At 39.8% G+C, this 24,160-nt stretch overlaps 1 protein-coding gene across 1 annotated transcript in view; it reads right to left on the bottom strand.

Annotated features, from left to right (window-relative positions):
• Positions 1-24,160, bottom strand: part of LOC134210913 (basement membrane proteoglycan) — a 654,698-nt gene that overhangs the window by 572,471 nt on the left and 58,067 nt on the right. The window contains exon 2 of the mRNA XM_062687352.1: positions 22,996-23,889. Within this exon, the coding sequence (XP_062543336.1) occupies positions 22,996-23,083 (88 nt within the window). The 5' untranslated portion in view covers positions 23,084-23,889. The remainder of the gene's footprint in view (positions 1-22,995; positions 23,890-24,160) is intronic.

Genomic DNA, 24,160 nt, shown 5'->3' on the forward strand with positions numbered 1-24,160 from the left:
ATTTTTGGGGAAATTCGTTTTACAGTAAGTTTAACCAATGTTGCTGCTACCAATTCCAAAACGCAGAGTGTCGTTTAATTGACCCAGTCTGGTAATAAATTATTTGTCGAAACTTTGTTAATTTGTTAAATATGAACCGTTTTCGCCCACTTCCAGATACTCAACGATGTGTAACAAAACCAAACATAATCAAAGGAAGTACCATCAGTGACCGACTACAGGAAATGAAACCACCGCTGAAAAGGTGAACGATGGATCATGTGTTGACTGACGTTTCACAGTTTCCCTGAGATAGAATATTAAATCCTTCTGCTAAGAAAGATTACAAAACAAACCCTTTTGAAGTATTTCTCTAGGCATCAAGAATATCATATAAGTGAGCCAGCATGTTATCTTCTTCTTCTGTGACTTTACATTCCAACTGGAACTTGGCCTGCTTTTCAACCTGCATTCTATTATTGTTTGTGGTGATTTCAATCAAGCTAACCTCGTGACTGACCAGAACTCTGTTACTGCTGAACCCAATAGCGTTGGTTTGGCGAGCGCCTGCTTACTAGACAACATGGCCATGCTGAATTTAAAACAGTATTGTCAAGTAATGAATCCCTGGAACAATATTCTAGATTTGGTGTTCACCAACGTCGATTCCTGCGTTGTAACTGAAGCTGCTGTCGCTTTATTGAAGGTTGATCGCCCGCATCCTCCTCTAGAAATCGTTACCGATAGTGAGCCTTTATTCGATCACGAAGACACTCTTCCATTGGACTTCTAACGCGTCAATTTTGCCTCATTACATAGCTTCTTAGAGCATGTCGATTGGACCGGAATTCTCGCTAATGTTGATATTGACAATGCTGTGCAAATATTGTCAAATATTGTATTGACAATGCTGTGCAAATGTTGTCTTGAACTGGTTTTCATCGAACGTTCCAAAAAGGCGTTTACCGGCGAAGCAACCCTGGCCTGGGGGAACGAACGATAGACTCCGTTCGGTCAAACGCGAGAAAAATGCATGCCAGCGTCACTACCGCAGACTACGAACGCCATTTCAAAGGCGTCGTTTTCATACAGATCGCTAAACAATCATCTTTACATGCAGTATGTCGACAGAATGCAAAGAAGTCTCCGTCGATATCTTAAGCGATTCTGGAATTTCGTGAATTTCAATTTCGTATTCAAAAACGTTTTGTACACTATGCTTTACGGCTGCTTCTATGATCCCTGTGAATATCCCACCATACACTGTCCGGTGTTGTTTGCTTGGAATCGAAACGCTCGTACAACGGCGGACCATTCAACAAGCTGTGACTGCTACCAAGGTGCTGAACGGTGAAATAGACTCTCCGAATCTTCTTGCAAGGTTATCTCTAAATGCTCCTAACAGGATACAACGTAGAAGCCTTGAACGGATGCTCGCTACAATTTTTTATCGATCTTCATATGGCTATTATGAACCGATGTCCTCTATGATAAGTGCCTTCAATGACGTGGCGTACTTGTTTGAGTTTGGTATGACTTCTTCAGATTTAGACAAAAAACTACAACGTTGTATGCGCCCAAATTATGTTTGAATAGTTTAAGTAGCATTCATTCAGATGAATAAAAATACAAATATATAAATAAGCATTGCCTCAGTTATTAATTGAAAACTTTCTATGCCCGCCATTGCATGAGTATGCAGATTGTATGGCAAGTGCAATGGATACACCATGCCCACGGAATCGAAAATGTTTCCCACCCGAAAACATCCTAGACCGAACCGAGAATCGAACTCGCCATCTCCGGATTGGCAATCTCACGCCTCTGCACGCAAAGCTAACTTGAGAGCCAGTATACAGCGTATCTATTGAAAAGAGAGATAGAATATGAGCTGCGAAATGGTGAGTTGACATCCGGGAAGGGGCGCCTAACATAGCTCTGGTCCTCACAAGTTCCAATACTCACGCTTTCGCGGCTCTTTCGATGACAACTGACCACCAGCTAAGGGTGGCATACTTAGCTGGTAGTGTAACCTGGGCACTGTTGGCACATCAGTTAGAGTGAGAGGGTGCGACCTGTGGGGTCTGCCTAGGATGTGGTGGGGTTCGACAGTGGGCTCTGTTGAACTTCTATAAAAAGCTGCATGTGTCCCCAAGCAGGCCCTATCAAAGCGACCGTGTGCCGCTTAAAGCGCACTAGCCTAGTCGTGGTGTTGGGTGGGACTTTAAACAAATTGGACCCGACTGATCGAGCGTCTGTCCAAGGAGGTGCGGCTCCAACAGCGTCTGTTCTGGCATCCAGCGGCTGAGTATGAAATGCTATTCCCCGGAAGCTATACCTAAGATGGCAGCCCCATTCCGGTGGATAGAGAACCTTGGGCCAACAACCTATTGTTCCCGAAACATCAATTTGTTCGAGAATCCGATAATGAAGAATAAGGACTGATTTTACGGCGACGACTCTTAGCGCGAAACAACGGACACGAATAGGAACATAGCACGTTTTAACCCTAGCCCAGCAGGGTAAATTGGCACAACTTGCCAATGAGGCACGCCGCATGAAGCTTGAGATCCTTGGACTGAGTGAAGTCCGTTGGCCAAACTTTGGAGAACACAGAACGCCGTCGGGACAAGTTCACCTCGTAAACCAGAGTATAGCACAACTTGTCCCGACGGCGTTCTGTGTTCTCCAAAGTTTGGTCAACCCTCCCCGGCATCGCGGAGTTGGCCTCCTACTAAGCGCTCACTCTGCGCTTATGAAGTGGGAACCTATAAGTGAAAGGATAATCGTTGCTAGATTTAGAACACGGGTCCGAAACCTTACTAAAATCCAATGTTATGCGCCAACCGATGCTGCCGACCTGCAAGACAAAGAGAACTTCTACAGTCAACTATATGCCGTTGTAGATAGAATTCCGAAGGGTGATATCAAGATCTGTTTGGGCGACTTCAATGCGAAGATCGGATCTGACAACTCGAACCATGAGCGCATTATGGGACGCCATGGTCTCGGAGAAATGAGCGAAAACGGAGAGCTGTTCGCAGAATTTTGTGGTAATAACGACATGGTGATCGGGGATCGCTCTTCCTCATCGACCGGTTTACAAGGTCAGGTGGGTCTCCCCTGACGGCTTTACAGAAAATCAAATCGACCACATCTGCATCAGCCGAAAATGGAAACGGAGCCTTCTTGATGTACGGAATAAACGTAGTGCCGATATCGCGACTGATCATCACCTCCTCATCGGCGAAATACGCCTGCGCATTGCGCGGATTCGTCGGCAGGAGGAAAGAGTTGGACGATGATTCAACACACGCCGACTGGAAGATGCCACGGTGAAACGGTCCTTCGTTGAATAACTGGAGACGCGTGCTGCAAATTTTCCGGAAGGTGGCAGCGTGGCAGACCAATGGACCGCCATCAAGAATGCCTTCATCGCAACCAGCGAGAACAATCTGGGCGAACTGCGCACCCAGAGAAAACAATGGATCACCGATGAGACCTGGAGGAAGATAGAGAAAAAGCCTTCGACCGTCTCAATCACCAGAATATGTGAGGTGCCCTGAGACGCAAGGGGGTTCCTGAGAAAATCATCGGACTCATCGAAGCGCAGTATAAGGCCTTTTCGTGTAGAGTGCTGCACAATGGGGTCCTGTCTGACCCTATCCGGGTCGTAGCTGGTGTGAGGCAAGGATGTATTCTATCACCGTTACTGTTCCTCATCATAATCGATGAGATTCTGGTAGGTGAAATTGCCCGTGAACCAAACCGCGGGCTGTTATGGCAGCCTATAACCATGGAGCACTTAAACGACTTCGAATTGGCTGATGACGTTGCACTCCTCGCGCAACGGCGCTCTGATATGCAGCGTAAGGTCAATGACCTTGCCGAGCGCGGCAGGTTTAGTCATCAACGTCAACAAAACCAAATCGTTGGAAGTAAACACGGTGACTTCTTCCAATTTCACAGTAGCCGGGCAACCAGTGGAGAATGTTGAAAGCTTCCAATATCTTGGTAGCCAAATGGCGTCAGGCGGCGGTACCAAGATCGACATAGGCGCATGGATCAAGAAAGCAAGGGCTGCCTTTGCGAGTTTAAGGTGGTTATACAACAAAGCCACAAATCGACCATCTTGGAAACCACGTGCTTTTTCTTGTGATTTTTCATGAGCACGAATTGAGAGAACCACAATGCCCATGGGGATGGAACATCCGTAGTTCTTTTGCTTACTTGTGCTAAACAATCGACTTTAATTTCAGCATTGTACGAAAACTCTTACGCTAGCTTTGAACTGTTGATAATAGAAGTAGAAAACCGTGTGGTGAATTCGAAGTTCACCACACGGCTTGATTGTATAATCACCTTAAGAAATATCTGGAAAAACAGGCAGATAAGTGAACGCACCAAAATACGAATTTTCAACTCTAACGTGAAATCTGTGCTGTTATACGCTAGCGAAACATGGTGTGTATCAGTGGAGAACACTCAACGGCTGCAGGTGTTGCCTACGGCATATAATTCGGGCCTGGTGGCCACCCAACTGGATCTCAAACAACGAGCTCCATCGTCGTTGTCACCAGAGGCCGATAGCAACAGAAATACGGGATCGGAAGTGGGGCTGGGTCGGCCACACGCTACGTAGGGGCGGAAACGAAATCTTCAAACAAGCATTAGACTGGAACCCAGCGGGACATCGCAACAGAGGCAGACCCAGAGGCTCATGGCGGCGAAGCCTCAATAAAGAAATAAAAGAAGTCGACCAAGATCTAACCTGGCAACAGGTTAAAGCGATAGCCGGGCAACGCTCAGGATGGAGATCTTTCAAGTCGGCCCTTTGCACCACCGGAGGTGTACAGGATCCATAAGTAAGTAAGATAGAATATGTTTCTAAAGACAGACAAAGTGAGACAAGGGATTCGAGGAATTAGGAGACTGATTAGCAGAACAAAAGAGTATAACAGTTTCGAACATTTTATCAAAAAAAAAATTGACACGAAAATTGTTAAAAGATTTCTAGTGGTATCCCTAGCAGCACACATGTACCACGTATGTTACTGTATCTCATATGTGACCAGATCTGGTCACAATCAAGTTGCTGCAACCATTTATGTCTGACTTGTGCTACTCGGGATGGGATTTATTTGTCATAAGACAAGTTAGTACTTTCCCATTTTATTCTATTTGATTGTGAGACCATCTGCAGCATATCGTTCTTGACTCGACTTACTACTAGCTCGAGTCAAGTACTAGACACAGAAGACAGCTTTACTGTTAATTTCGAAATACGTATCTGTAAAGAAACAATCAAGTGGTGGAATTAAATGGGATAGTACTAACATGTCTTATAACAAGTAAAAACATCTTTGTTCAGAGTAATCCAGTAAAACTAGAAAGGCAAAATAATGCTTCCACAACTACAGTCAATGCACAAGGTACTATCCATACTATCCGTATACTAATAACAGCATTCATAGCTGCAACATATGTACTTAATGTACGACAAACTCCAATAGCTGGTTCATCATCGCGCTTTTCAAATTGAAAGATTATCTACAATTATTGCTGTTTTCCGGGGAAATCGAGCTGAAAAATAACCATCGGATATGATGCATAATTTTGAGTAAATACATCGTTCGGACTACTTTTGGATTGGAAAGCCGCGAACACATATTGAAATTTTATACAAGAAAAGCCACATTAATGTTCAATATAAAATTCGTGCTGAACTATTGGTTAGGAAAACCAACGCATTTTTACAAACACGTGATATGTTTTAGGGCAACGTTCATAATCCGTGAAGTTTAAAAACATTCAAATATTTCTAACCAAGAATCAATTAGTATCATCATCACATCACGCATCAAAGTATTTATTTTCCTTCATAGACCCTCAATAAAAATAATTGTAAGTACATTCCGCTCACACTATTACTGGGATTACGTCAGAAACAGAATTCATTTCGGCAAAGGCAAAATGCATTTACCAATGGATGGATATGATCATTCTTTTTCAGTATCGTCACTGAATTTCCTCGTGATGTTGCCTGTCCGTAGCCAAATGGACGGCATGTACATTCGTAAACTATATGCGAATCATGACAGAATCATAAATACGAAAATATAAAGTGTAACAGTTTTCCGCGCGAAAAGGGATAAAAAATAAACTGAATCTTCCGCAGAAATTTGATTAATTTGGCATTGACTGCAACTGATTGGAGGGCAATTAATACAGAAAAGCACAACTCATTAAACAAATTGGATTGCTTCGAATTATTAAAGTGCAGTGTAATGTGAACTGTTAGCTGAAGTTTGGAAATAGATGTATATATTTTTTCATATATTGGTTACAGCTTACCGAAATAGAGAAATATTGTTCCTTCATGAAAAATAACACCCCTGGAAGCTTCATCATCCTTCACGCGTGGTGTGGTAGGAAAATAAAACCGTGGCATAATTTCCAGCCAACGGTGATGGAACAACATAACAAAACGGAACCCACACATTCTCGGAATCTGTTTAAAACCTAAGGTTATATGTTGCATGCAAATGTGACGGGAATGCGTTCGACTGCCGGGCTCCGGGACCAGCGAGAAGCCACGTATAGGCAGCAGAAGCACGGATTATTTTCTCTCGGAGATTATCCTTGCTGCTTTGTTATAAATTTTATTTTCACCAGGTTCAGCCGGTTCCGGTCCACTTCGGTCAGATTCAGCTGCGGTACCAGAGTGGGATCCGGGACCAGAGCTGCCGGATGATTTCTATTCGGGTTTTGAAATTAGTTTTTTAAGCATAATTTTTGAACGTATTGAATAAACACACATAAATGCTTAAAACAAATTGTTTGCACATATATACATACACACAATCACTATCTAAGTAACCATTAGCACTATATTACGCCAAACTGCCATATATGCTCACTATACGGCTAGTTAAAAACTTATAGGCATTAAAGTAGCACTATATGGTCGATTTGGCGAAATATAGTTCTTACTGGTTACTTGGGTAATATGCATACAAACATCACCTCAGTTCGGCTAGCTGATTCAATCGATATATAACATTATGAACCCTGACATTTCTATCTAAATTTCGTTCTTGGAGAAATCCTATAGCCTTTACTTCGTGTACTAGAAAGGCTAAAATATAACAAAATCCTTCTAGGAGTGAAGCATCTGTTATATCTGTTATTGTTATAGTGTAGACAATAAAGGAACTTCAATGGGTTAACATCTCTTTCTTTCAAATGTTTTGAAAATAGTTCTCAAGATCATCATTATTTTTAGATAAATTTGTTCATATGGCAGCTCTATCCATAATAGACACGGATATAAAATAGCCGTAATTCAACGAAAAAAATCATTGCTCGAAATAAGCCACCGCTACGTGTGGCTCCAACTACCTGATCATGAAGCCTTGCAATGGCGTTAGTTGAAACAGGCCACTACACAGGCAGCCAACCAAATGAAACCAGAGGGTAAAAAATCCCATTGGAGAAAGGAGAAAATCTGCACAATTAATAGGATTATCTCGGTGGAGCGATTCAATTTTACGCGCGTGAGTTCAAGCTAGGCGTTCTTGTTTAAGTGTCGCTATCGTCGTCGCCGACGTCATCCTAGTCTCGTCTGTAACTACTGTAATGCGACAAAGCCCCCTCCTAATAAGGTGAACGAACCATCGCCCAGAATATTATATAACCAGCACCCTGGAGGCGGTTAGATGAAAGCTCAGATATAGTTGAATAGCTTGCTACAATGTTAAAATTGTTAGCCCAGAGTGGCTGATACGGGAAAGATTTGAATAGAGGTTTGGAGAGATATACTTTATTAAAGTCGGATAAAGTTTCTCCAAATTGCAACTTATCTGCTAATTGTAAGGCTGGGAATAAAAGGGACATGTTTAAATCCGGAAGCAGAATTGCTTAAAACAATTGATTAAGCATAAAGCATTTTGAACAAGAATGATCAAAATTAATCAAAATATTACAAACGAATCTCTCTTATTCAACGTAAAATTGATCAAGCCCAGAATAAAGAGTTTACTTGTTCAATAGTTTAGATTTATAGCATCTCAACACCAAATATACGCGTTAGAAACAACTATAAGTATGTAGAGAAAAAATGGAAATTACTTGCATCGCGTTATCATAAGTACAGTGAATTGGTTTATAATTGTCAAATAAGATCATTTCAACCAACAAGAAATTTTTGGTTGAAAATTGATGCAAAATTATGCCAAGGTTCTATACCGAGTAACAGAAATTACAAACTCGGAAATTTATTGATGCGTAGATAGGCATTCTTGCTGTGTGGTAGCATCACTCTACCTGGAAGCCAAATTTATTGCAGCAACATTCTGTCAGTGCCGTAACCAAACGATTAAATGGAATCGTGTTTTTAGTGTGAAATGAGGCCGCTCTTAATTAGCAAACGAAATGCTGGTTAATAATTGATTTGGAACGTGGGCCCTCGTGCCACCGCTGAATAGCTGTAGACGTTATCGTTCTATTGCGTAGTGCCGTACCGATACCGTTCCGATGGGGCCGCCGCCGGTAGCATAGACAGGCAATATCCCATCAGCAGGCAGCTACGTCTATCGAAGATGTAGGAAGCACAATGTTAAGGTGATACGCGTCAAAATCTAATTTCAATGCTATCTGATGATTTTAGAGGCACCAATCTCAACAACAACAAAATAATGAAAATCTGTGTTCATGTGATGAAGAATGCATAGAAATATGATTTGAGCCATTTAACATTTGTGCTACAAACAAAAAAACAAGGAATAGGAAGGCCATCTCTCGATTATGATACGTTTGTCCTTGAGTAGGTATAGCGGGAGGCACAACAGCCGAACTCACAAAGTTTTATGGCACTCTCATGTCACGATGCAGAATGTGCTTCCAGGTCTGACGTTAAATTAATTAATGAAATTTGCCGTATTTATCATGCAGCTAAACAATTACTTAAATACCCTAGTGGTGAACTCGTTTATTTGTTCGTCGAAAATATGTGTCTTAAAGTTTCGTATAATCACTCAAAAGTAGGAATATGGATACAGTAGAGTGAGATAGAAGCTCTTCCACTCGCACAATTTCACAGGTTAAACAAGTAGCTATAGATGAGGGTGGAATAGAGGAGAGTGAATACGCGGTAAAGTAGCAGTTTTCCCCGCATCGTTTTTGGTACTTCTATTTTAGTTGAGGTTTATTGATCCTCTTGTGTTTGTATAACTACTTTATGTCGAAAAACAGCAAGTCACTAACTCCAAACCTCATGATTTAATAACAATAAAAGGAAAGCAAAGGATGGAAATAATTATGGGTAGTCAAATTGAGCATCCCTTTCGTCTCTCATGTGTGGGACCAAAATTCGTACTGTACCGAAATCTGTTTTTTTATTTGATTCCATTCGTAGGGTTTACATATTTGTACTTAATTTGATGTTCAATGCAATGTCCTTTTCATAATTATTTATATGATTAATACAACATTTTGTGACTATGGAAAAGCGACCAGATAAATTTGGTATCAGTGCGCTTCAAAAATATTGAGTTCCATGAATAAATATATATATTTCCGAAATATACTCAAGGAAGCACATTCAATTTTTATAAAATTTAGGACCAATTTTCTTCACCTCCGCTTTACCCTGTGCCTAACCTGGTCTAAGCTCTAAGTGGAGATAAAGTGATTCCCTCTTCGACCAGAGGTCACACAGACTGAATAAATAGCACAACGGACAGGACATTTATACATGACCATTATGGCCGTACAATTCGTAGTTGCTACTCCGTGATTGACCAGACCTTCCAAAATTGCACAGAGTACCAAATGAATGCGGCTTGGGGTTGGCTATCCATTCTCAATGTACACGTTTCGAAAGCTCAAATATGTTTAATCATTAACGGCACCGACCACGCCCTTATGGTCATATAGGAAGGGAAGGATTGTTAGTCCGACTCTCGTTGCTACTAGAGACCGAGTATACCTCTGCATCTCCACAATTATCTTGGGATAGGGTATCATGTTACTTATAAAGGATATTCTATCTGGATTCGCATCGGTAAGCGATGCCATACATAGGATGGGATTTAAATACGCGCATTGAAAATATTCTACTCACGTTTCTACTAACCGAACCGGCGTGAGATTTGAAATAAGACCAAACGCGCATTAAGGAACACAGTTAACACAAAACAGAACAAATTGTTTCGAATTTTTGAGCAATCGTTCTGCGCACTTCTCGAAATATAAACTAAGAACGTTCCGATACTTCCGATATATCGGAATATCGATATGTTAATTTCGATATCCGAAATTTTTGTATCAATATTTTGCTTTCAATATATCGGTCATATTGATATTTTGCTTTCGATATCGATATATTGAATCAGTAGTTAACAAAGTAACACAGAAATAACAATTGGATTGTATTTTGTGAAAGAAAATGTGCACTTCAAAATGGCATTACATCCCCACACTGGGACAGCCTCGCAGCTTAGTGTTCATTGAGCACTTCCACAGTTATTAACTGCGAGGTTTCTAAGCCAGGTTACCATTTTTGCATTCGTGTATCATGAGGCTAGAACGATGATACTTTTATGCCCAGGGAAGTCGAGACAATTTTAATCCGAAAATTGCCTAGACCGGCACCGGGAATCGAACCCAGCCACCCTCAGCATGGTCTTGCTTTGTAGCCGCGCGTCCTACCGCACGGCTAAGAAGGGTTATTTAATCATTATTCATTAATCATAGTCATAAAAAAATATGATTTAATCATTAATCACTAAACGTTTATCACAGAATTTTACATTTAATCATTAATCACTCATCATATTCATAACTGTTTTGAAATGATTCATTATTCATCAATTTTTATCATTGCATACATCGCTTTTATTCATTGATCTTTAATCATACTCAATTATTGATCACTATGCAAATCATTCAATTTGATTATTCATAATCATTAATCATTAATCATAACGATCGTAAATCATTAATCATACACATATTGTGTCAACAAACAATTCTGTAATATTTAAAAACAATTCTGTCTCCCCTCCCCCCTCGGATTTTTGTGCAAAAAAAAATTTTGAAGGGGCAACATTTAGGCCGATACAAATATTTAAAAACAATTATGTCTCCCCCCCTCGGATTTTTGTGCAAAAAAATAAAATTTTGAGGGGGCAACTAAAAAAAATTTGGATGATTTTGAGGATTTTCAAAACATTCTTTAACAAACCCGAGGAATTTTATTGAATTTTTCCATTTTATTATTTATTTTTTATTATACCCCCCTGGACCTTTCTTAGACCAGTAGGACATAATTTAAATTAAATATTTGTAGCGGCCTTATTCACGATCGGCAATCGTTAATTATACGCCAAACGTTTTATTCATTAATCATAATCCTTAATCATTGCCAAAATTTAATTTAATCGTTAATCATAATCATTAATTATTATCAAAAATTATTATTTCATTAATCATAATCTTTAATCAAAGAGTTGAATGATTTAATCATAACAAATTTAATCATTCATTGGAAGTTGGAATCATTAACGCCCTGATTGCAACACACCTGAAAACGCACACCGGTGGGGTTAGAGTGCGCATCGGGTGGGGTAAGAGTATCCAATTTTTCAATCATGTATTTAAAGTATATAATTACAAAAATAGGGCCCTCCTTAGCCGTGCGGTAAGATGCGCGGCTACAAAGCAAGACCATGCTGAGGGTGGCTGGGTTCGATTCCCGGTGCCGGTCTAGACAATTTTCGGATTGGAAATTGTCTCGACTTCCTTGGGCATAAAAGTATCATCGTGCTAGCCTCATGATATACGAATGCAGAAATGGTAACTTGGCTTAGAAACCTCGCAGTTAATAACTGTGGAAGTGCTAATTGAACACTAAGCTGCGAGGCGGCAATGTCCCAGTGGGGGATGTAATGCCAATGAAGAAGAAGAAGAATTACAAAAATAAGAATTAATAACATTTAATTGATCTTGATTGATAGTATATTATGGAATGTTTAAAGATTACTTAAATTCGAAAGGGAAAGGGGATCCTTGAAATGTGAATTTTCATACGAAAAAATATTATATTTTTATATAAAAACACTACAGAGGTAAATATATACCAGATTTCACGTGGCGTAAACAAAGGAATTTTCTTTAAAGAAAGTCCACTAATTGCGTAACGCAAAATTTTTCCATTTAATTACCCCTTCCCCTATCTTACCCTTTTTGTATGAATCCTCTAAAAAAATGTGTGAATCATCACACATCTCGCATACCGCTAAGCGTTGCGTAATTTATAGATATTTGTTTTGATCAAATGGAATAATCATTTGTATGAAATTGTGTAAATCTATACCTAATACAATATCATTGTTTCGCTTAAGTGCTTTGTTCGCTAAGTCCTTTCTAACACAAAAGGACTCCAACTTATTCTTAAAAGGAGAACTTGTGCTTATTTTCGACTTCCAATTTTTCTTTGTTGTGGATCTTTACGCTTTAGAAGTAATCTTATTTCGGCTGGAGATACGGGTTTGAAAAGATACGGATGCAAAGTCATCCTAGCCCGGATTCAGGAGAAGATCGATGTGACTCTCCGGCGGGCCGTGTGGACCATATTGTCACGCTCCGCATCATTCTGGAGCAGGTCAACGAGTTCCAAGAGTCCCTTTACTTGGTATTCATTGACTACGAAAAAGCTTTCGACCGTCTCAATCACGAGAATATGTGTGGCGCCCTGATACGCAAGGAGGTTTCTGAGAAAATCATCGGCCTCATCGAGGCACAGTACGAGGCCTTTTTTATCCGGGTCGTGGCTGGTGTGAGGCAAAGATGTATTTTATCACCGTTACTGTTCCTCATCTTAATCGACAAGATTCTGGTAGGTGCGTTTGACCGTGAACCAAACCTGTTATGGCAGCCTATAACCATGGAGCACCTAAACCACTTCGAATTGGCTGATGACTTTGCACTCCTCGCTCAACGGCGCTCTGATATGCAGAGTAAGCTCAACGACCTTGCCGAGCACTCCTCTTCGGCAGGCTTAGTCATCAAGGTCAACAAAACCAAATCGATGCGTTGGATGTAAACACGGTGACCCCTTCCAGTTTCACAGTAGCCGAACAACCAGTGGAGAATGTTGAAAGCTTCCAATATCCTGGTAGCCAAAAGGTGTCAGACGGCGGTAAAAAGATCGACAAAGGCGCACGGATCAAGAAAGCAAGGGCTACATTTGTGGGTTTAAGAAACATCTGGAGAAACATACAGATAAGTGACCACCAAACCACCAAAATACGGATCGGAAGTGGGGCTTGGTCGGCCACACTCTATGTAGGGGCGGAAACGAAATCTGTAAACAAGCATTAGACTGGAACCCAGCGGGACATCGCAGCAGAAGCAGACCCAGAGGCTCATGGCGGCGAAGCCTCAAAAATGAAATAAAAGAAGTCGACCGAAATCTACCCTGGCAATAGGTTAAAGCGATAGCTGGACAACGCTCAGGATGGAGATCACCCAAAAAAAAATCTGCACGTTGTTTCCACCTGAAAAAGTATGTAGATTTTTTCCACCTGAAATTCACGTAACTTTTACCTGATTTTTCGATAGAGTTCTACCTGAGTTTTGGATAGAATTCACCGGACACGTAAATTTCACCAGAATTTTCTAAAGCATTTGCAGCTACGTGTGCACGTAAAATGTACCTGAAAATTCAGGTGGAAACTACGTTTAGACTATTTGGAGTGATCTTTCAAGTTTTGCGCCACCGAAGGTGTGCAGGATCCATAAGTAAGTAAAGTAAATACGGGTTTGGCATCAGAACTTGAAGGTTCCCACAGCCCCAAAGTTTATTCATTTAATGTTTTTTACCTATTGGAAACCAACCGGATACACTATAAAGTACTATATACAATAGGTTATCGAAGTGGTATAATGTTCGCCTGACTGAAGGTACATATGGTAATCGAATACTACACACTCAGTTTTTATTTCTGCAGCTCGGCAAAAATCCGCACAGCCGTGCGCCAGCAGAATAAATAACTGATATTCCGGCAATAATAGCGTTTGTTAGCTGATTTTCGGCAAATTATTTGCTCAATATCAGCAATTTTGACAGAAATCTCGGCAAAAAACAGGTTTGCTGGGGCACGGCTGTGCGATTCTCGGTAAAAGTTCAACATTTTGCTGAGATCCCGGTAAAAAAAGTTAAGTGTGTAGTTGTGAAAACACATTTTTAATAACAAAATGGCCAGAAAAATATCCAACTTCATATCCCCCTTGTGTTTTATTCAAATCGTTTACAATTACACATGACAATAGTTGGTCAAAATACCTTTCAAACCGATGCAGTGCTGCTAGTTTATCTTTTTTATAACTTCGAAAAATCTAGAACGTACTCTTACCCCACGCGCACCTTTGCCCCACTATACTCTACTTGTTGTGCTACGGATTAAGATTTGCCACACTGTGGGCTAGGTCTAACTATTCTTAATACTGGGTAATGACCGGAAAGGTGCGTAATTCAATCAACCTTAGGCTGGTGGCTGGATTCGAAACTCGATTCTTACTTCCCATCACTCATCACGTGGAAAGTGATGAAAATTGGTTTTTCACATACCCTTATCAAACTACAACTCCCAGGGTCAAACATAAAAAAGAAATCCTAAATTATTTCACGAAAAGGAAAAACACATTGATTTTTTAAAAATAATTTCATTATCCAGTATTTTGCGATCGGTAATGGGGGCCTAGTGAGTGCCTTTTGACATTCAAGAGGTAGAAAACATATTTTTATCAATGTAGGCTTTGATTTACGGGCACTCATTTGCTCTGCCTAATTTTGTTAGCAAAAATGTCAAAATACTTTCTTCCCTGATTTGTTTATTTCATTTATTTGCTATATGGAATTCTGCTCTTTTTTATTAATATTAATTCTTATTTTCTAGCTAGATCACACACAATATGAGGACAAATTTATAGTAACGAACCATTTGAGAAAGGTCCATCTCCTTATGTATTCTATGTATTCTCGTTGCAGAGGAATGTGGTTACAACAGCAAGTAGCATTCAATTTAGCAGAATCAATACCTACTACTATGCAAAACTTAATACCAATCGTCTGAAAGCGTGTTTCTGAAGAAGAAGTTGCAAAGAAAACTTAATTACTATCCGAACCCTCCGCTTTAGGCTATACGAAGTCCTATCTACAACCGCTTTTGGTATATATTTACTATGGAACCCGAAAATAAACATCAATTGTATCAGTGGAAAATGGAGGTGAAATTCACTTCAACTTTGCATAGACCAAAATCTTATCTATTAATCGAAATTGTTTGGCTTTTTTCGGTGACGATGAAATCAAAAAGGCATTTTTCACGTTACGCGTTTTGGCCTACTATTCTTCAGCCATTATCAGACGTAATTCGCTAATGCGACCATTTCCCTTCCTCGGTCAAACTAAAATTTTTTGTTTAGTTTAGTTTGACCGAGGAAGGGAAATGGTTGCATTAGCGAATTACGTCTGATGATGGCTGAAGAATAGTAGGCCGAAACGCGTAACGTGAAAAATGCCTTTTTTAATTCATCGTCACCGAAAAAAGCCAATCAATTTTTGAGGTTCGCGCGAGTATGGCATTTTTGGTAGGCCCAATTACACTCTTTTCTTACTCGTGAAGCGAGTATTCCACCACTGCCAAGAACTATTAAACGGTGCGGAAGATCCTATACGGTACTGGTAGTATGTGTAACTAACTACTTTGGTAAGTTTGTTCCTTTTTCCACTCATACTTATAAACTAACTAAAAAAATTATGTACGAACGAATACTGTTTGTTCCATGGAAATAATGTACGAAACAAACGAAGGATATTTATGGATATGTTATTTATATGGATAAACTTCAAAGCACAGTGTTTCGGGAACTGAAACAGCATCTAGTTAATATTTGAAAGGTTCATTTAATTGGTCAAGCCAAAATTATGGATTTAGGTGACGCTAGTTGTATTATATTGCACAACGCTTATATGTAGGTATATTGCATTGAATAGGAGCCATAGTGCGTAACTAAATGATTGACAGCCATTATGGAATAAAAACTGTATTAGTTAACCTCATAAGGGAACCATGGATTATAAAAGCAACATATTTTCTGTAGCGATGCAAACCTGTGTCAATGATAGAGGCTTGTTTGCAGCCGTTTGATCATTTATTCATCCACTTAGAATTCATTTGTTGATCAAAATCATTATCATATCAGGGGGGAAGGGGAATTTAATTTCTTTTTGTTCTTTTTTCGTTTCAGAGAGCGAGCAAAGGCGCTTAAACCTAGGCTATTAGCCAGGGCAAGGCTAATAGCTTCGCCCCATCCGAGGAAAATCATCGGCAAGGATAATGGAGTGACATAAATTTCTTAGCAAAGTCACTCCCAACGTATTTTCACAAATTTTCTATCATTTGCTTATAATGATACTCCTAAACCACATACCCTACCCAACATCCAATTCCTTGACATCTATGAGGGCGTCGGTGAGTCGCTGGCCTCTCGTTAAGTAGATGTCATATCATCATTTCCTTCCCTTTCCTAGTAACGGAGAAGATGGGCGTGGCCGGCAATGATAGCTTTCATGTTTTATCATTTTGGACCCCCAATTGGATTTCCATTGAATCCCAAATGGAAATCCATAAGCAATTGGGGTAAGAAAGGTAAAGAATATACATGACAACTATCAGTATGCAATCTACGAAATACTCCGTTACAACGCAACGCAACGCAACGCATCGTCACCGAAAAAAGCCAATCAATTTTGATTAATGAATTCCACGGTGATTAGCTCAAACCAGAACAAAATCTTATCTACTCAAGTTTTATTTTTCAAGTGCTCTCGGTACCTTCAAAAAGAAATAATTTTGTATGTACTATGTACATGTACTATGTACAACTATTTACTAATAAAATCTTTTTGTCATCAGGCCAAGGCCGTGGTATTTGTAGTAACCGTATTCAAAATTACAAACACTTAACTTGTCGGAGACTCAAATGACTTGATGGACTTGACGGCTAATTCAGAACAAGTGGGCGTGCCTGACGGACATTTATTTGAAGGGTTGGGTTTCCTTTCAACGGACATGAAGAACGCAGATACAAGAAGGTTAATTTATTCAAATAAACTTCTCTCCCATCAACAGACATCTGAGCTTGACGAACAATTCTTTTCGGACCGAAGGATTCTCCTAGTCATTATGAAGAATTCTAAATATTTTCAACTGTTTCCTAAAAACTGAAAAATTTTTTATTTTAGAAATGGTCCGCACTTTCCGAGCTCTTCCAGGGGTTTAGGTATCCGCAGCAGGGTAGAAATATTTCACAGTCAATGCAGTGAAAAATATGGATCTCAGTATAATCTGCAGTCGCCTTCATCGCCGCCGTGGTGAGTGCGACTGGGTGCATCCGAAAAATCATTTCCAACACCGACAGTTCAATTTCGCATTCAGCCACTCACAAGTCGCTCTGACAGGCTGCTCAGTTCGCGCCTTACCGTATGACTGTGAATGGCCCATCTAAAGGCGTGGTGATTTTTTTCAATTTGCTGGGTGAATGTGTACATTTTGCTGTGGTAAATTTCATCTTCGCGGCGCAGTGGGTGATGTGAGTTCTGTTGTTTACTTTTCTGCCTCTCCGGGAATGTGAGGTTGATTTCAAAGCAGGAAGAAAATAAAAACATGATATGAAAAAACATCACCTTCATCCAGTGCTGCCGAAAATTTACAACCCTGATCCGCAGTGTCCGGAGCGTCCGGAAGGTCAACTAATCGGTCTGAGTCTAAGTATATAAGTCATGGAATAAAAAAGCTAAAGTTGATATCACAAAACTGTATGTATGGGTACGAATTATGTTTCATCGTGAATTTATACAAATACAGGTAGGCATCAAAAACCATAGCTGAAAGCAGGAAGTATGGATAAAAAAGTTTTCTGTGCTACTCTCCCACGCATTCCAACGATTCCCACTCCTTTTTAATGTTTTTGGGCAGTAGTATAGATTCTCCCGTTCTGCTGCTTTCAGTTGTGACTGCATTCCTCTGCAAATTCCAGTACAGACAAAAATTAGAAATAAATGCTACTTGCGATTTTCGAATGCTTCAGCTAAAAAAAGGATTCATATTTGAAAACAGGCAGAATGTTAGATTGAAAGAAACGAACAAATCAAGGAGTGGAGTTTTTTGACATTTGGAAAACAAAATTATTGCTTCGCCGATGAGTGCCAATCTTTTTTAATGAATCGAAGCCTACATTGATTAAAATATGTAAATATTTTCTACCTCTTAGATGTCAAAACGGCACTCATTTGGCCGCCATTGCCGAGCGCAAAATACTGGATTGATTTTGTAATCATTATTTTTTATTTTTTTCTTGATTGATGTCTTGTGAGGGAAGTCAGATTTTTTCTTTTTTTTGGAAAAGATGTTTAATTTTGATACACATAGTTAAGTTTGCCATCTTAGGGTGTTTTTAAGAGATATTGCGAAAAAAGATCTGTGTACTAAATGGAATAGTGTGGGTTCAAGTCCCACCGGCAGCCGAATCTTTTTTCGCAATATCTCTTAAAAACACCCTAAGATGGCAAACTTAACTATGTGTATCAAAATTAAACATCTTTTCCAAAAAAAATATTTTTCATTTGAAAATCACAAAACATGTTTAGACATCTGGCATAGACAAACAGACGTAACTCTTAGTGAAAATTAATTTAAAAAATATCGTCTTCATCTTGGTCTTCATAGAATATTGAAAGACTAGCGTCATCTGTTGCATAATCTACTCGAATCAGTGGCAGCTAGGATGAATTCGCGTTTGACGCTTTGCGGCATATGTTTCTGCGTTCAATGCTATGCTCCTGTTTGTTGATGTTTTTTTAATTTTATTCCGCAAGTCAATTTTCGTGAGCTGCTACAAACATTTACATACATTTTCGACTGGCTGGAGTATACACCAAAACACTTTTTGTTTAGTTGCTTGTGATTTTGTGTACATAGCCCTTCAGCTGGCGTAGCAAAGAGAAATCTACATGATTATTTGCCCAACTGGCTCAACGTGACATAGTTGACGAGCTTGGTGGTCTAGTGGCTACCGCTTCTGCCTTATAAGCAGGAGGTCGTGGGGTTAATTCCAGGCTCGACCCTTTCCAACTTTGTATTTCTATCTTAGTTCTTTCTGTGTTTCACGTTATACCAAAACGATTCCTACTGTTATAACCTGCCACACAATCCCAAAAACCTCCCGTGGCACCTATGAGAGGTCGTAGCGTTCTCTGCATCTTTCTTAAGGAGGTGTCCAACAAACCATCCTTCGCCATCCTCAGCGTTCGCAAGGACGTGGCCAGGACAGATCTCGACTATTGGAGAGTACATTGCTTCCATATAAGAGTTAGTGATTAGTCCCGAATCAATATTTGTGGTAACGGATGAAAGTGATGCTAATTGCTACTCTCATACAACAATCTTGGCTTGTACCACCTACGAATTTGTGCGAACTGCTAAATGCTAATGCTAATGCTAACTGGCTCAACGTGACATAGTTCGTTCTGACCGTTCTGCATATTCTCATGATTCAGTACACCCTGGCCAACGCCCTGTCATACCATTTCCCCGTGGTGTCCAATAAGTGCTTATCGAACCTAAGCTGTATTTTGCAATCCGCTTCACGTTGGTAACTATTTGGACCCCAAAGCTTCTAACCCATAGATGAATCGGAAGCAAAACCCGGTCCACAAATGGTCAAGCGGTGCGAAGTAAAAATAGTATTTTTGTGGGCCCTAACGGAGTTGATCGTTCGTACAGGTTCGTACTATTGCTAACCCTAAAAAAACTCTAAATAAATATTCAATGAAAAACTAATTAACGATGTATTTGCCATTTCTTTATAAAATGAAAGTATTCCCACGTATTCCTTTTATGATTGGTTATATGCTCTTCATCGTCTTTGCGTCCTATTTGTCCCATGCGAGCATTTAGCAAGAGTCGGTCAAAAGGCAAGCATAGAACCATAAAACAGTTGATTCCTGTTGATTCTAATTCTCATGTAAATGTAGTTTTGTTACCCTACTGCCAAAAATTGAGGTAGATGAATGACACTAACGAATGAGATTGTGATTTGTTAGTTTATTGATTGCGCTTCACCAATATGCGCTTGCTATGATGCAAGATAATGTGACACCTCGTGCGTTTTATGTTCAGAACCCTAAATTATAGTCTTCGCCTAAACTCTAGTCTGTCGACAACTAGCGCTTCTGCAGGAAGAATCACGCAAAATAATTGATGAACGATGGAATTGATGAAAGTGTTACGTCTGTTCGTCTGTGCATCCGGCTTTGGAACGGGACTATTTGACGTATTTTAAATCGACTTTCCCTACCAATACAGCAACAAGAAAATATGATTTTGTGACGCATCGTCACTGTCACTATAGAATATCAGTTTTTACAGGGTACCAAAGTTTTTTTTGCCTTTCTTGTTCAAAATTACAAACATTTATCCAAGAATAATGAAAAACTTATTCTGTTACACCCATCATTCTTCCTATTTTCTCATTTAGCTTGAACAAGCTTGCTGCGTTGTCTACCACAAGAGCATTAAATACCCTCAAATGTTATCGATATAGAAACTTCCATGCATCAATCAGAAAATGCTGCTGGGTGAAAAACCTCATAAGATACCGGGTTTCCTTCCCGTTCAGCCAGTGCATGTGGGCGCTGAGAAACCTTTGGATCCCAGCAGCGGCATACTGTTTGTACATCAACCGAACCAAATCGGAGAAACCTCCAAGCACCAATTTGAAGGTGGGCTGTGTACCTATACTCCACCGAAGACGATAATACACAAATTCAACTTCAAATACACAGGACGGTACGCTGGAAGCCTGCTTTTGTCGTTGGTGGAGAATTGAACAGCTGCCAAGAAGTTTATTGAAAATTAATTAAACTGCAATATTTATGGCTACACGGTGTGTTGCTGTCTCCCTTGGTATAGCGCACCCAAATAATACAGTGATAAACGATTCGATTTCATTTCAATTTTATGATTTTCAATTGTTGAAGAAACGTTTAATGTACAATCTAGTTAGGGGTGTAATAACAGCCGTTACATTACATTTTGTCGTTTATACTTAATTTTTAAAATTGAATTTTCAATTAGTTTTGAACGTTGACACCACTAGTTTGAGTGTACCAACCAGCAGTCGGAAATTTCAGCGGTAAAGCCAGGTGTGACTTATGTTCTGTTTTGAATTTCCGATTGGGACATGCTTTGGGGGTGAGTTGAAGGATCCTATTCTTAGCAGCAGCAGCACAAGAACCCGTCTGTTCATCGAGGAAAGACGTGAAATAGATAGATGTGAAATCTCTCGAAAATCTACGGCATTGTTATTTTCCTTGCTACCAGTTGGCAGAACTTCAAGAGCTATGTTCAACCATAATACTGAAGAGAAATTTCCCACACTAAATGAGGTAAATGCGGCACTAATTTAGACGGGTTATTGATTTTAAACTACAAGGTACATTGAGTATTAAAGGTCACGGACTGGTTGGCTCTTCTGTGGGAATATTGTCTTAAAACCATTGGGTTTTGAACTCATCAGCTCATCATTCATACTAAGTTTTACAATCACTGTTTACGCCTTATTATGATGAAGGTAAATTAGCGATTTGTTGATTGGAAAGTTTTTTGATACAGTAGGTATAAACATATTGACAAATTGGCATGAAAACCGAAGAGAAAAAACAGGGTTTTTGATCTTGAGTTTACATTTTAATGCACCCTTGCTAAACTTGCATTAGAGCTTGAGCTTGATTGACTGCTCGTAGCTGCTACTCCATTATGACCAGATCAGCTGTTCTTGCACAGGGAACCAACAGATGTTTGCTTGGGACTAGCACACAAGTACTGGTGGTGAATTTGTTGGAATTTCTGGGTTAGGTTGGACAGGCAGAGGTCCGTCTTGGTTAACGAGCTGCCAATGTGTTAGATAGGAGAAGGCAACTGATGGAATTTCTAATTGGATGTAGGAAACGAGATCTATAGTTCATTTCCAATTCTAGCAGATTACTGTTAGAATACTCAAGTTGAAGGTATAGGAATAGTAATGGAAACGGTATGGAAGTCCATTTCCAGTTCTAGCGATTGCTAGAACATGAGAAATATAGATAAAGATACAAAGTAGGAGAATGGAACGGACCTGGGATTGAAACCACGACCTCCTGCGTATGAGGCAGAAGCAGTAGCCATATGACTACCAAGCCCGCTCCCCTTGCTAAACTTGCATTAGAGCGCAAAAAATTAAGTTTATTTTTGTGATGTTTTTCAGAAATGAGTGCACGCACCTTAGTCTCAATGTTATGTAAGCGAATCCGCCTAGTGTAAGAGTGATTTGTATCTTTCTCGTAGTTTTATTAACTTGCTATTACGTTTCCAAGGGTACTACATATATTCTAAGGGCAGATTCACTGGAATTGTGAATTTGATTTTGGCCTCACTTTTGACTTTAGAACATTTTATTCAAACCATTGCAAACTTTTGCATCCATCATAGTCCAAACATAAGATTTCGATCAGACTTTTGAATCATTTATACACAAATTAGGGAATCTATGTGAATCTTGAAATACTTCTGGACGTCAAACTTCTTCTTCAAACTTCAATGGCTCTACATTCCAACTGGAACTTGGCCTGCTTTTGAGCTTAGTATTCTATTAGCATTTCCTCAGTTATTAATTGAAAGCTTTTCTATGCCCCCCATTACATGAATATGTATCTTGTAAGGCAAGTACAATGGATACACTATGAGAAAGTTTCCAACCCGAGAACACCTACACATCGAACTCGTCATCTCCGGATTGGCAATGTTACGCCTTTGCTTGTAAGGCTACTGAAGACCGTGGACGTCAAACATTAATTACTAAATTTGACTATCTTCAGTATTATGCAACATATTAGATCAAGTTCAAACTTACCTTGAAAAGCAGCTTCAACAGACACGTCGGCATCAGTGCATTTAGCTGCGCACACGACGACGATGAGTGAGAACGCAAACAGCCACATTTTCGGTTTTGTTCCGTTGAGTTGTCCACAGTTGTGCGACGAATTATTCACTGAGATAGCTATGAATCAAAATACCAACACTGAACAGCGATTTTTCCACTATTTATTGTACAACAAATTACCATTGATACTAATTAGCAGCGCGTACAAATACACCGTTGAAATTTATTTATCCTCAGTTTAAACTTCTCGAGTTTGCATATTTTCTGTTGGCGTATTATTCATTCAGCCTGGTGACGATGAGTCTCTTCGCTACCTTCAGCTTTCTGCACAGTTGTTTATTTTTCATTAAAATCATTTATTCATGGTTTCTTTCCACATTCCCACGAAGGATGATCTCACCAGTGGCTTCTACTTTCACATGTCGAACTTGCCGAGCATTTTTCAAGATTTTCTTCGCCGAAACAGTGCAAGCATCCGAGAAATATGTTTGAATTCTAGAACCACCCACGTACAGTACACCTGTCTGGGCTGTTTCGACTGTTATTTTCCTAAGAATATTTCATTTATGTTTCACTTTGGCTGACCCGGCTGTTCAACAAACGCTCCTCCACCCGGTCGAGTTTGTACGAGTTTGCACAACGAACGGGTTGAAGGTTAATTATGTTTGTTTAACGTTCCCGTTCTATCCTAAGCACACGCCTCACTGGGATGATTACCACCCTCACTACACATCCAGCAGGGGCGAAATAATTAAATCAGCGAATGTTGCCCCGGTTTGTACAGGGAAACACGTTAGGCAGGTTGGTCAGCGTTTTGTTGGTCCATCGGTGGGGCTTGGTTTAGGGCTGATGAGGGTTGATGATCTGTGGATGGGAGTGTAAGAGAAAATAAGGTTCATCAGTTAACTTTATGACTGCTGGGTTTTGATTGCTTTATTTAGATCATATAATGATATCTCTGACTAACGAGCTGTTTCGTTATATTTCTTTGGAAGGCGAATAAAAATTTCATAAACACGGACATTTTCTGGGAAAAAATAAAACCAACACGACATGTATAGTCAGGACAAACAGAAATCGGCATGATCCCAGTTTTCGTTTTCCATTTCAAAATTCTAATTTCTCGAAAACTAGG

Source organism: Armigeres subalbatus, chromosome 2 (assembly GCF_024139115.2).
Source record: "Armigeres subalbatus isolate Guangzhou_Male chromosome 2, GZ_Asu_2, whole genome shotgun sequence".
Classification (NCBI taxonomy): domain Eukaryota; kingdom Metazoa; phylum Arthropoda; class Insecta; order Diptera; family Culicidae; genus Armigeres; species Armigeres subalbatus.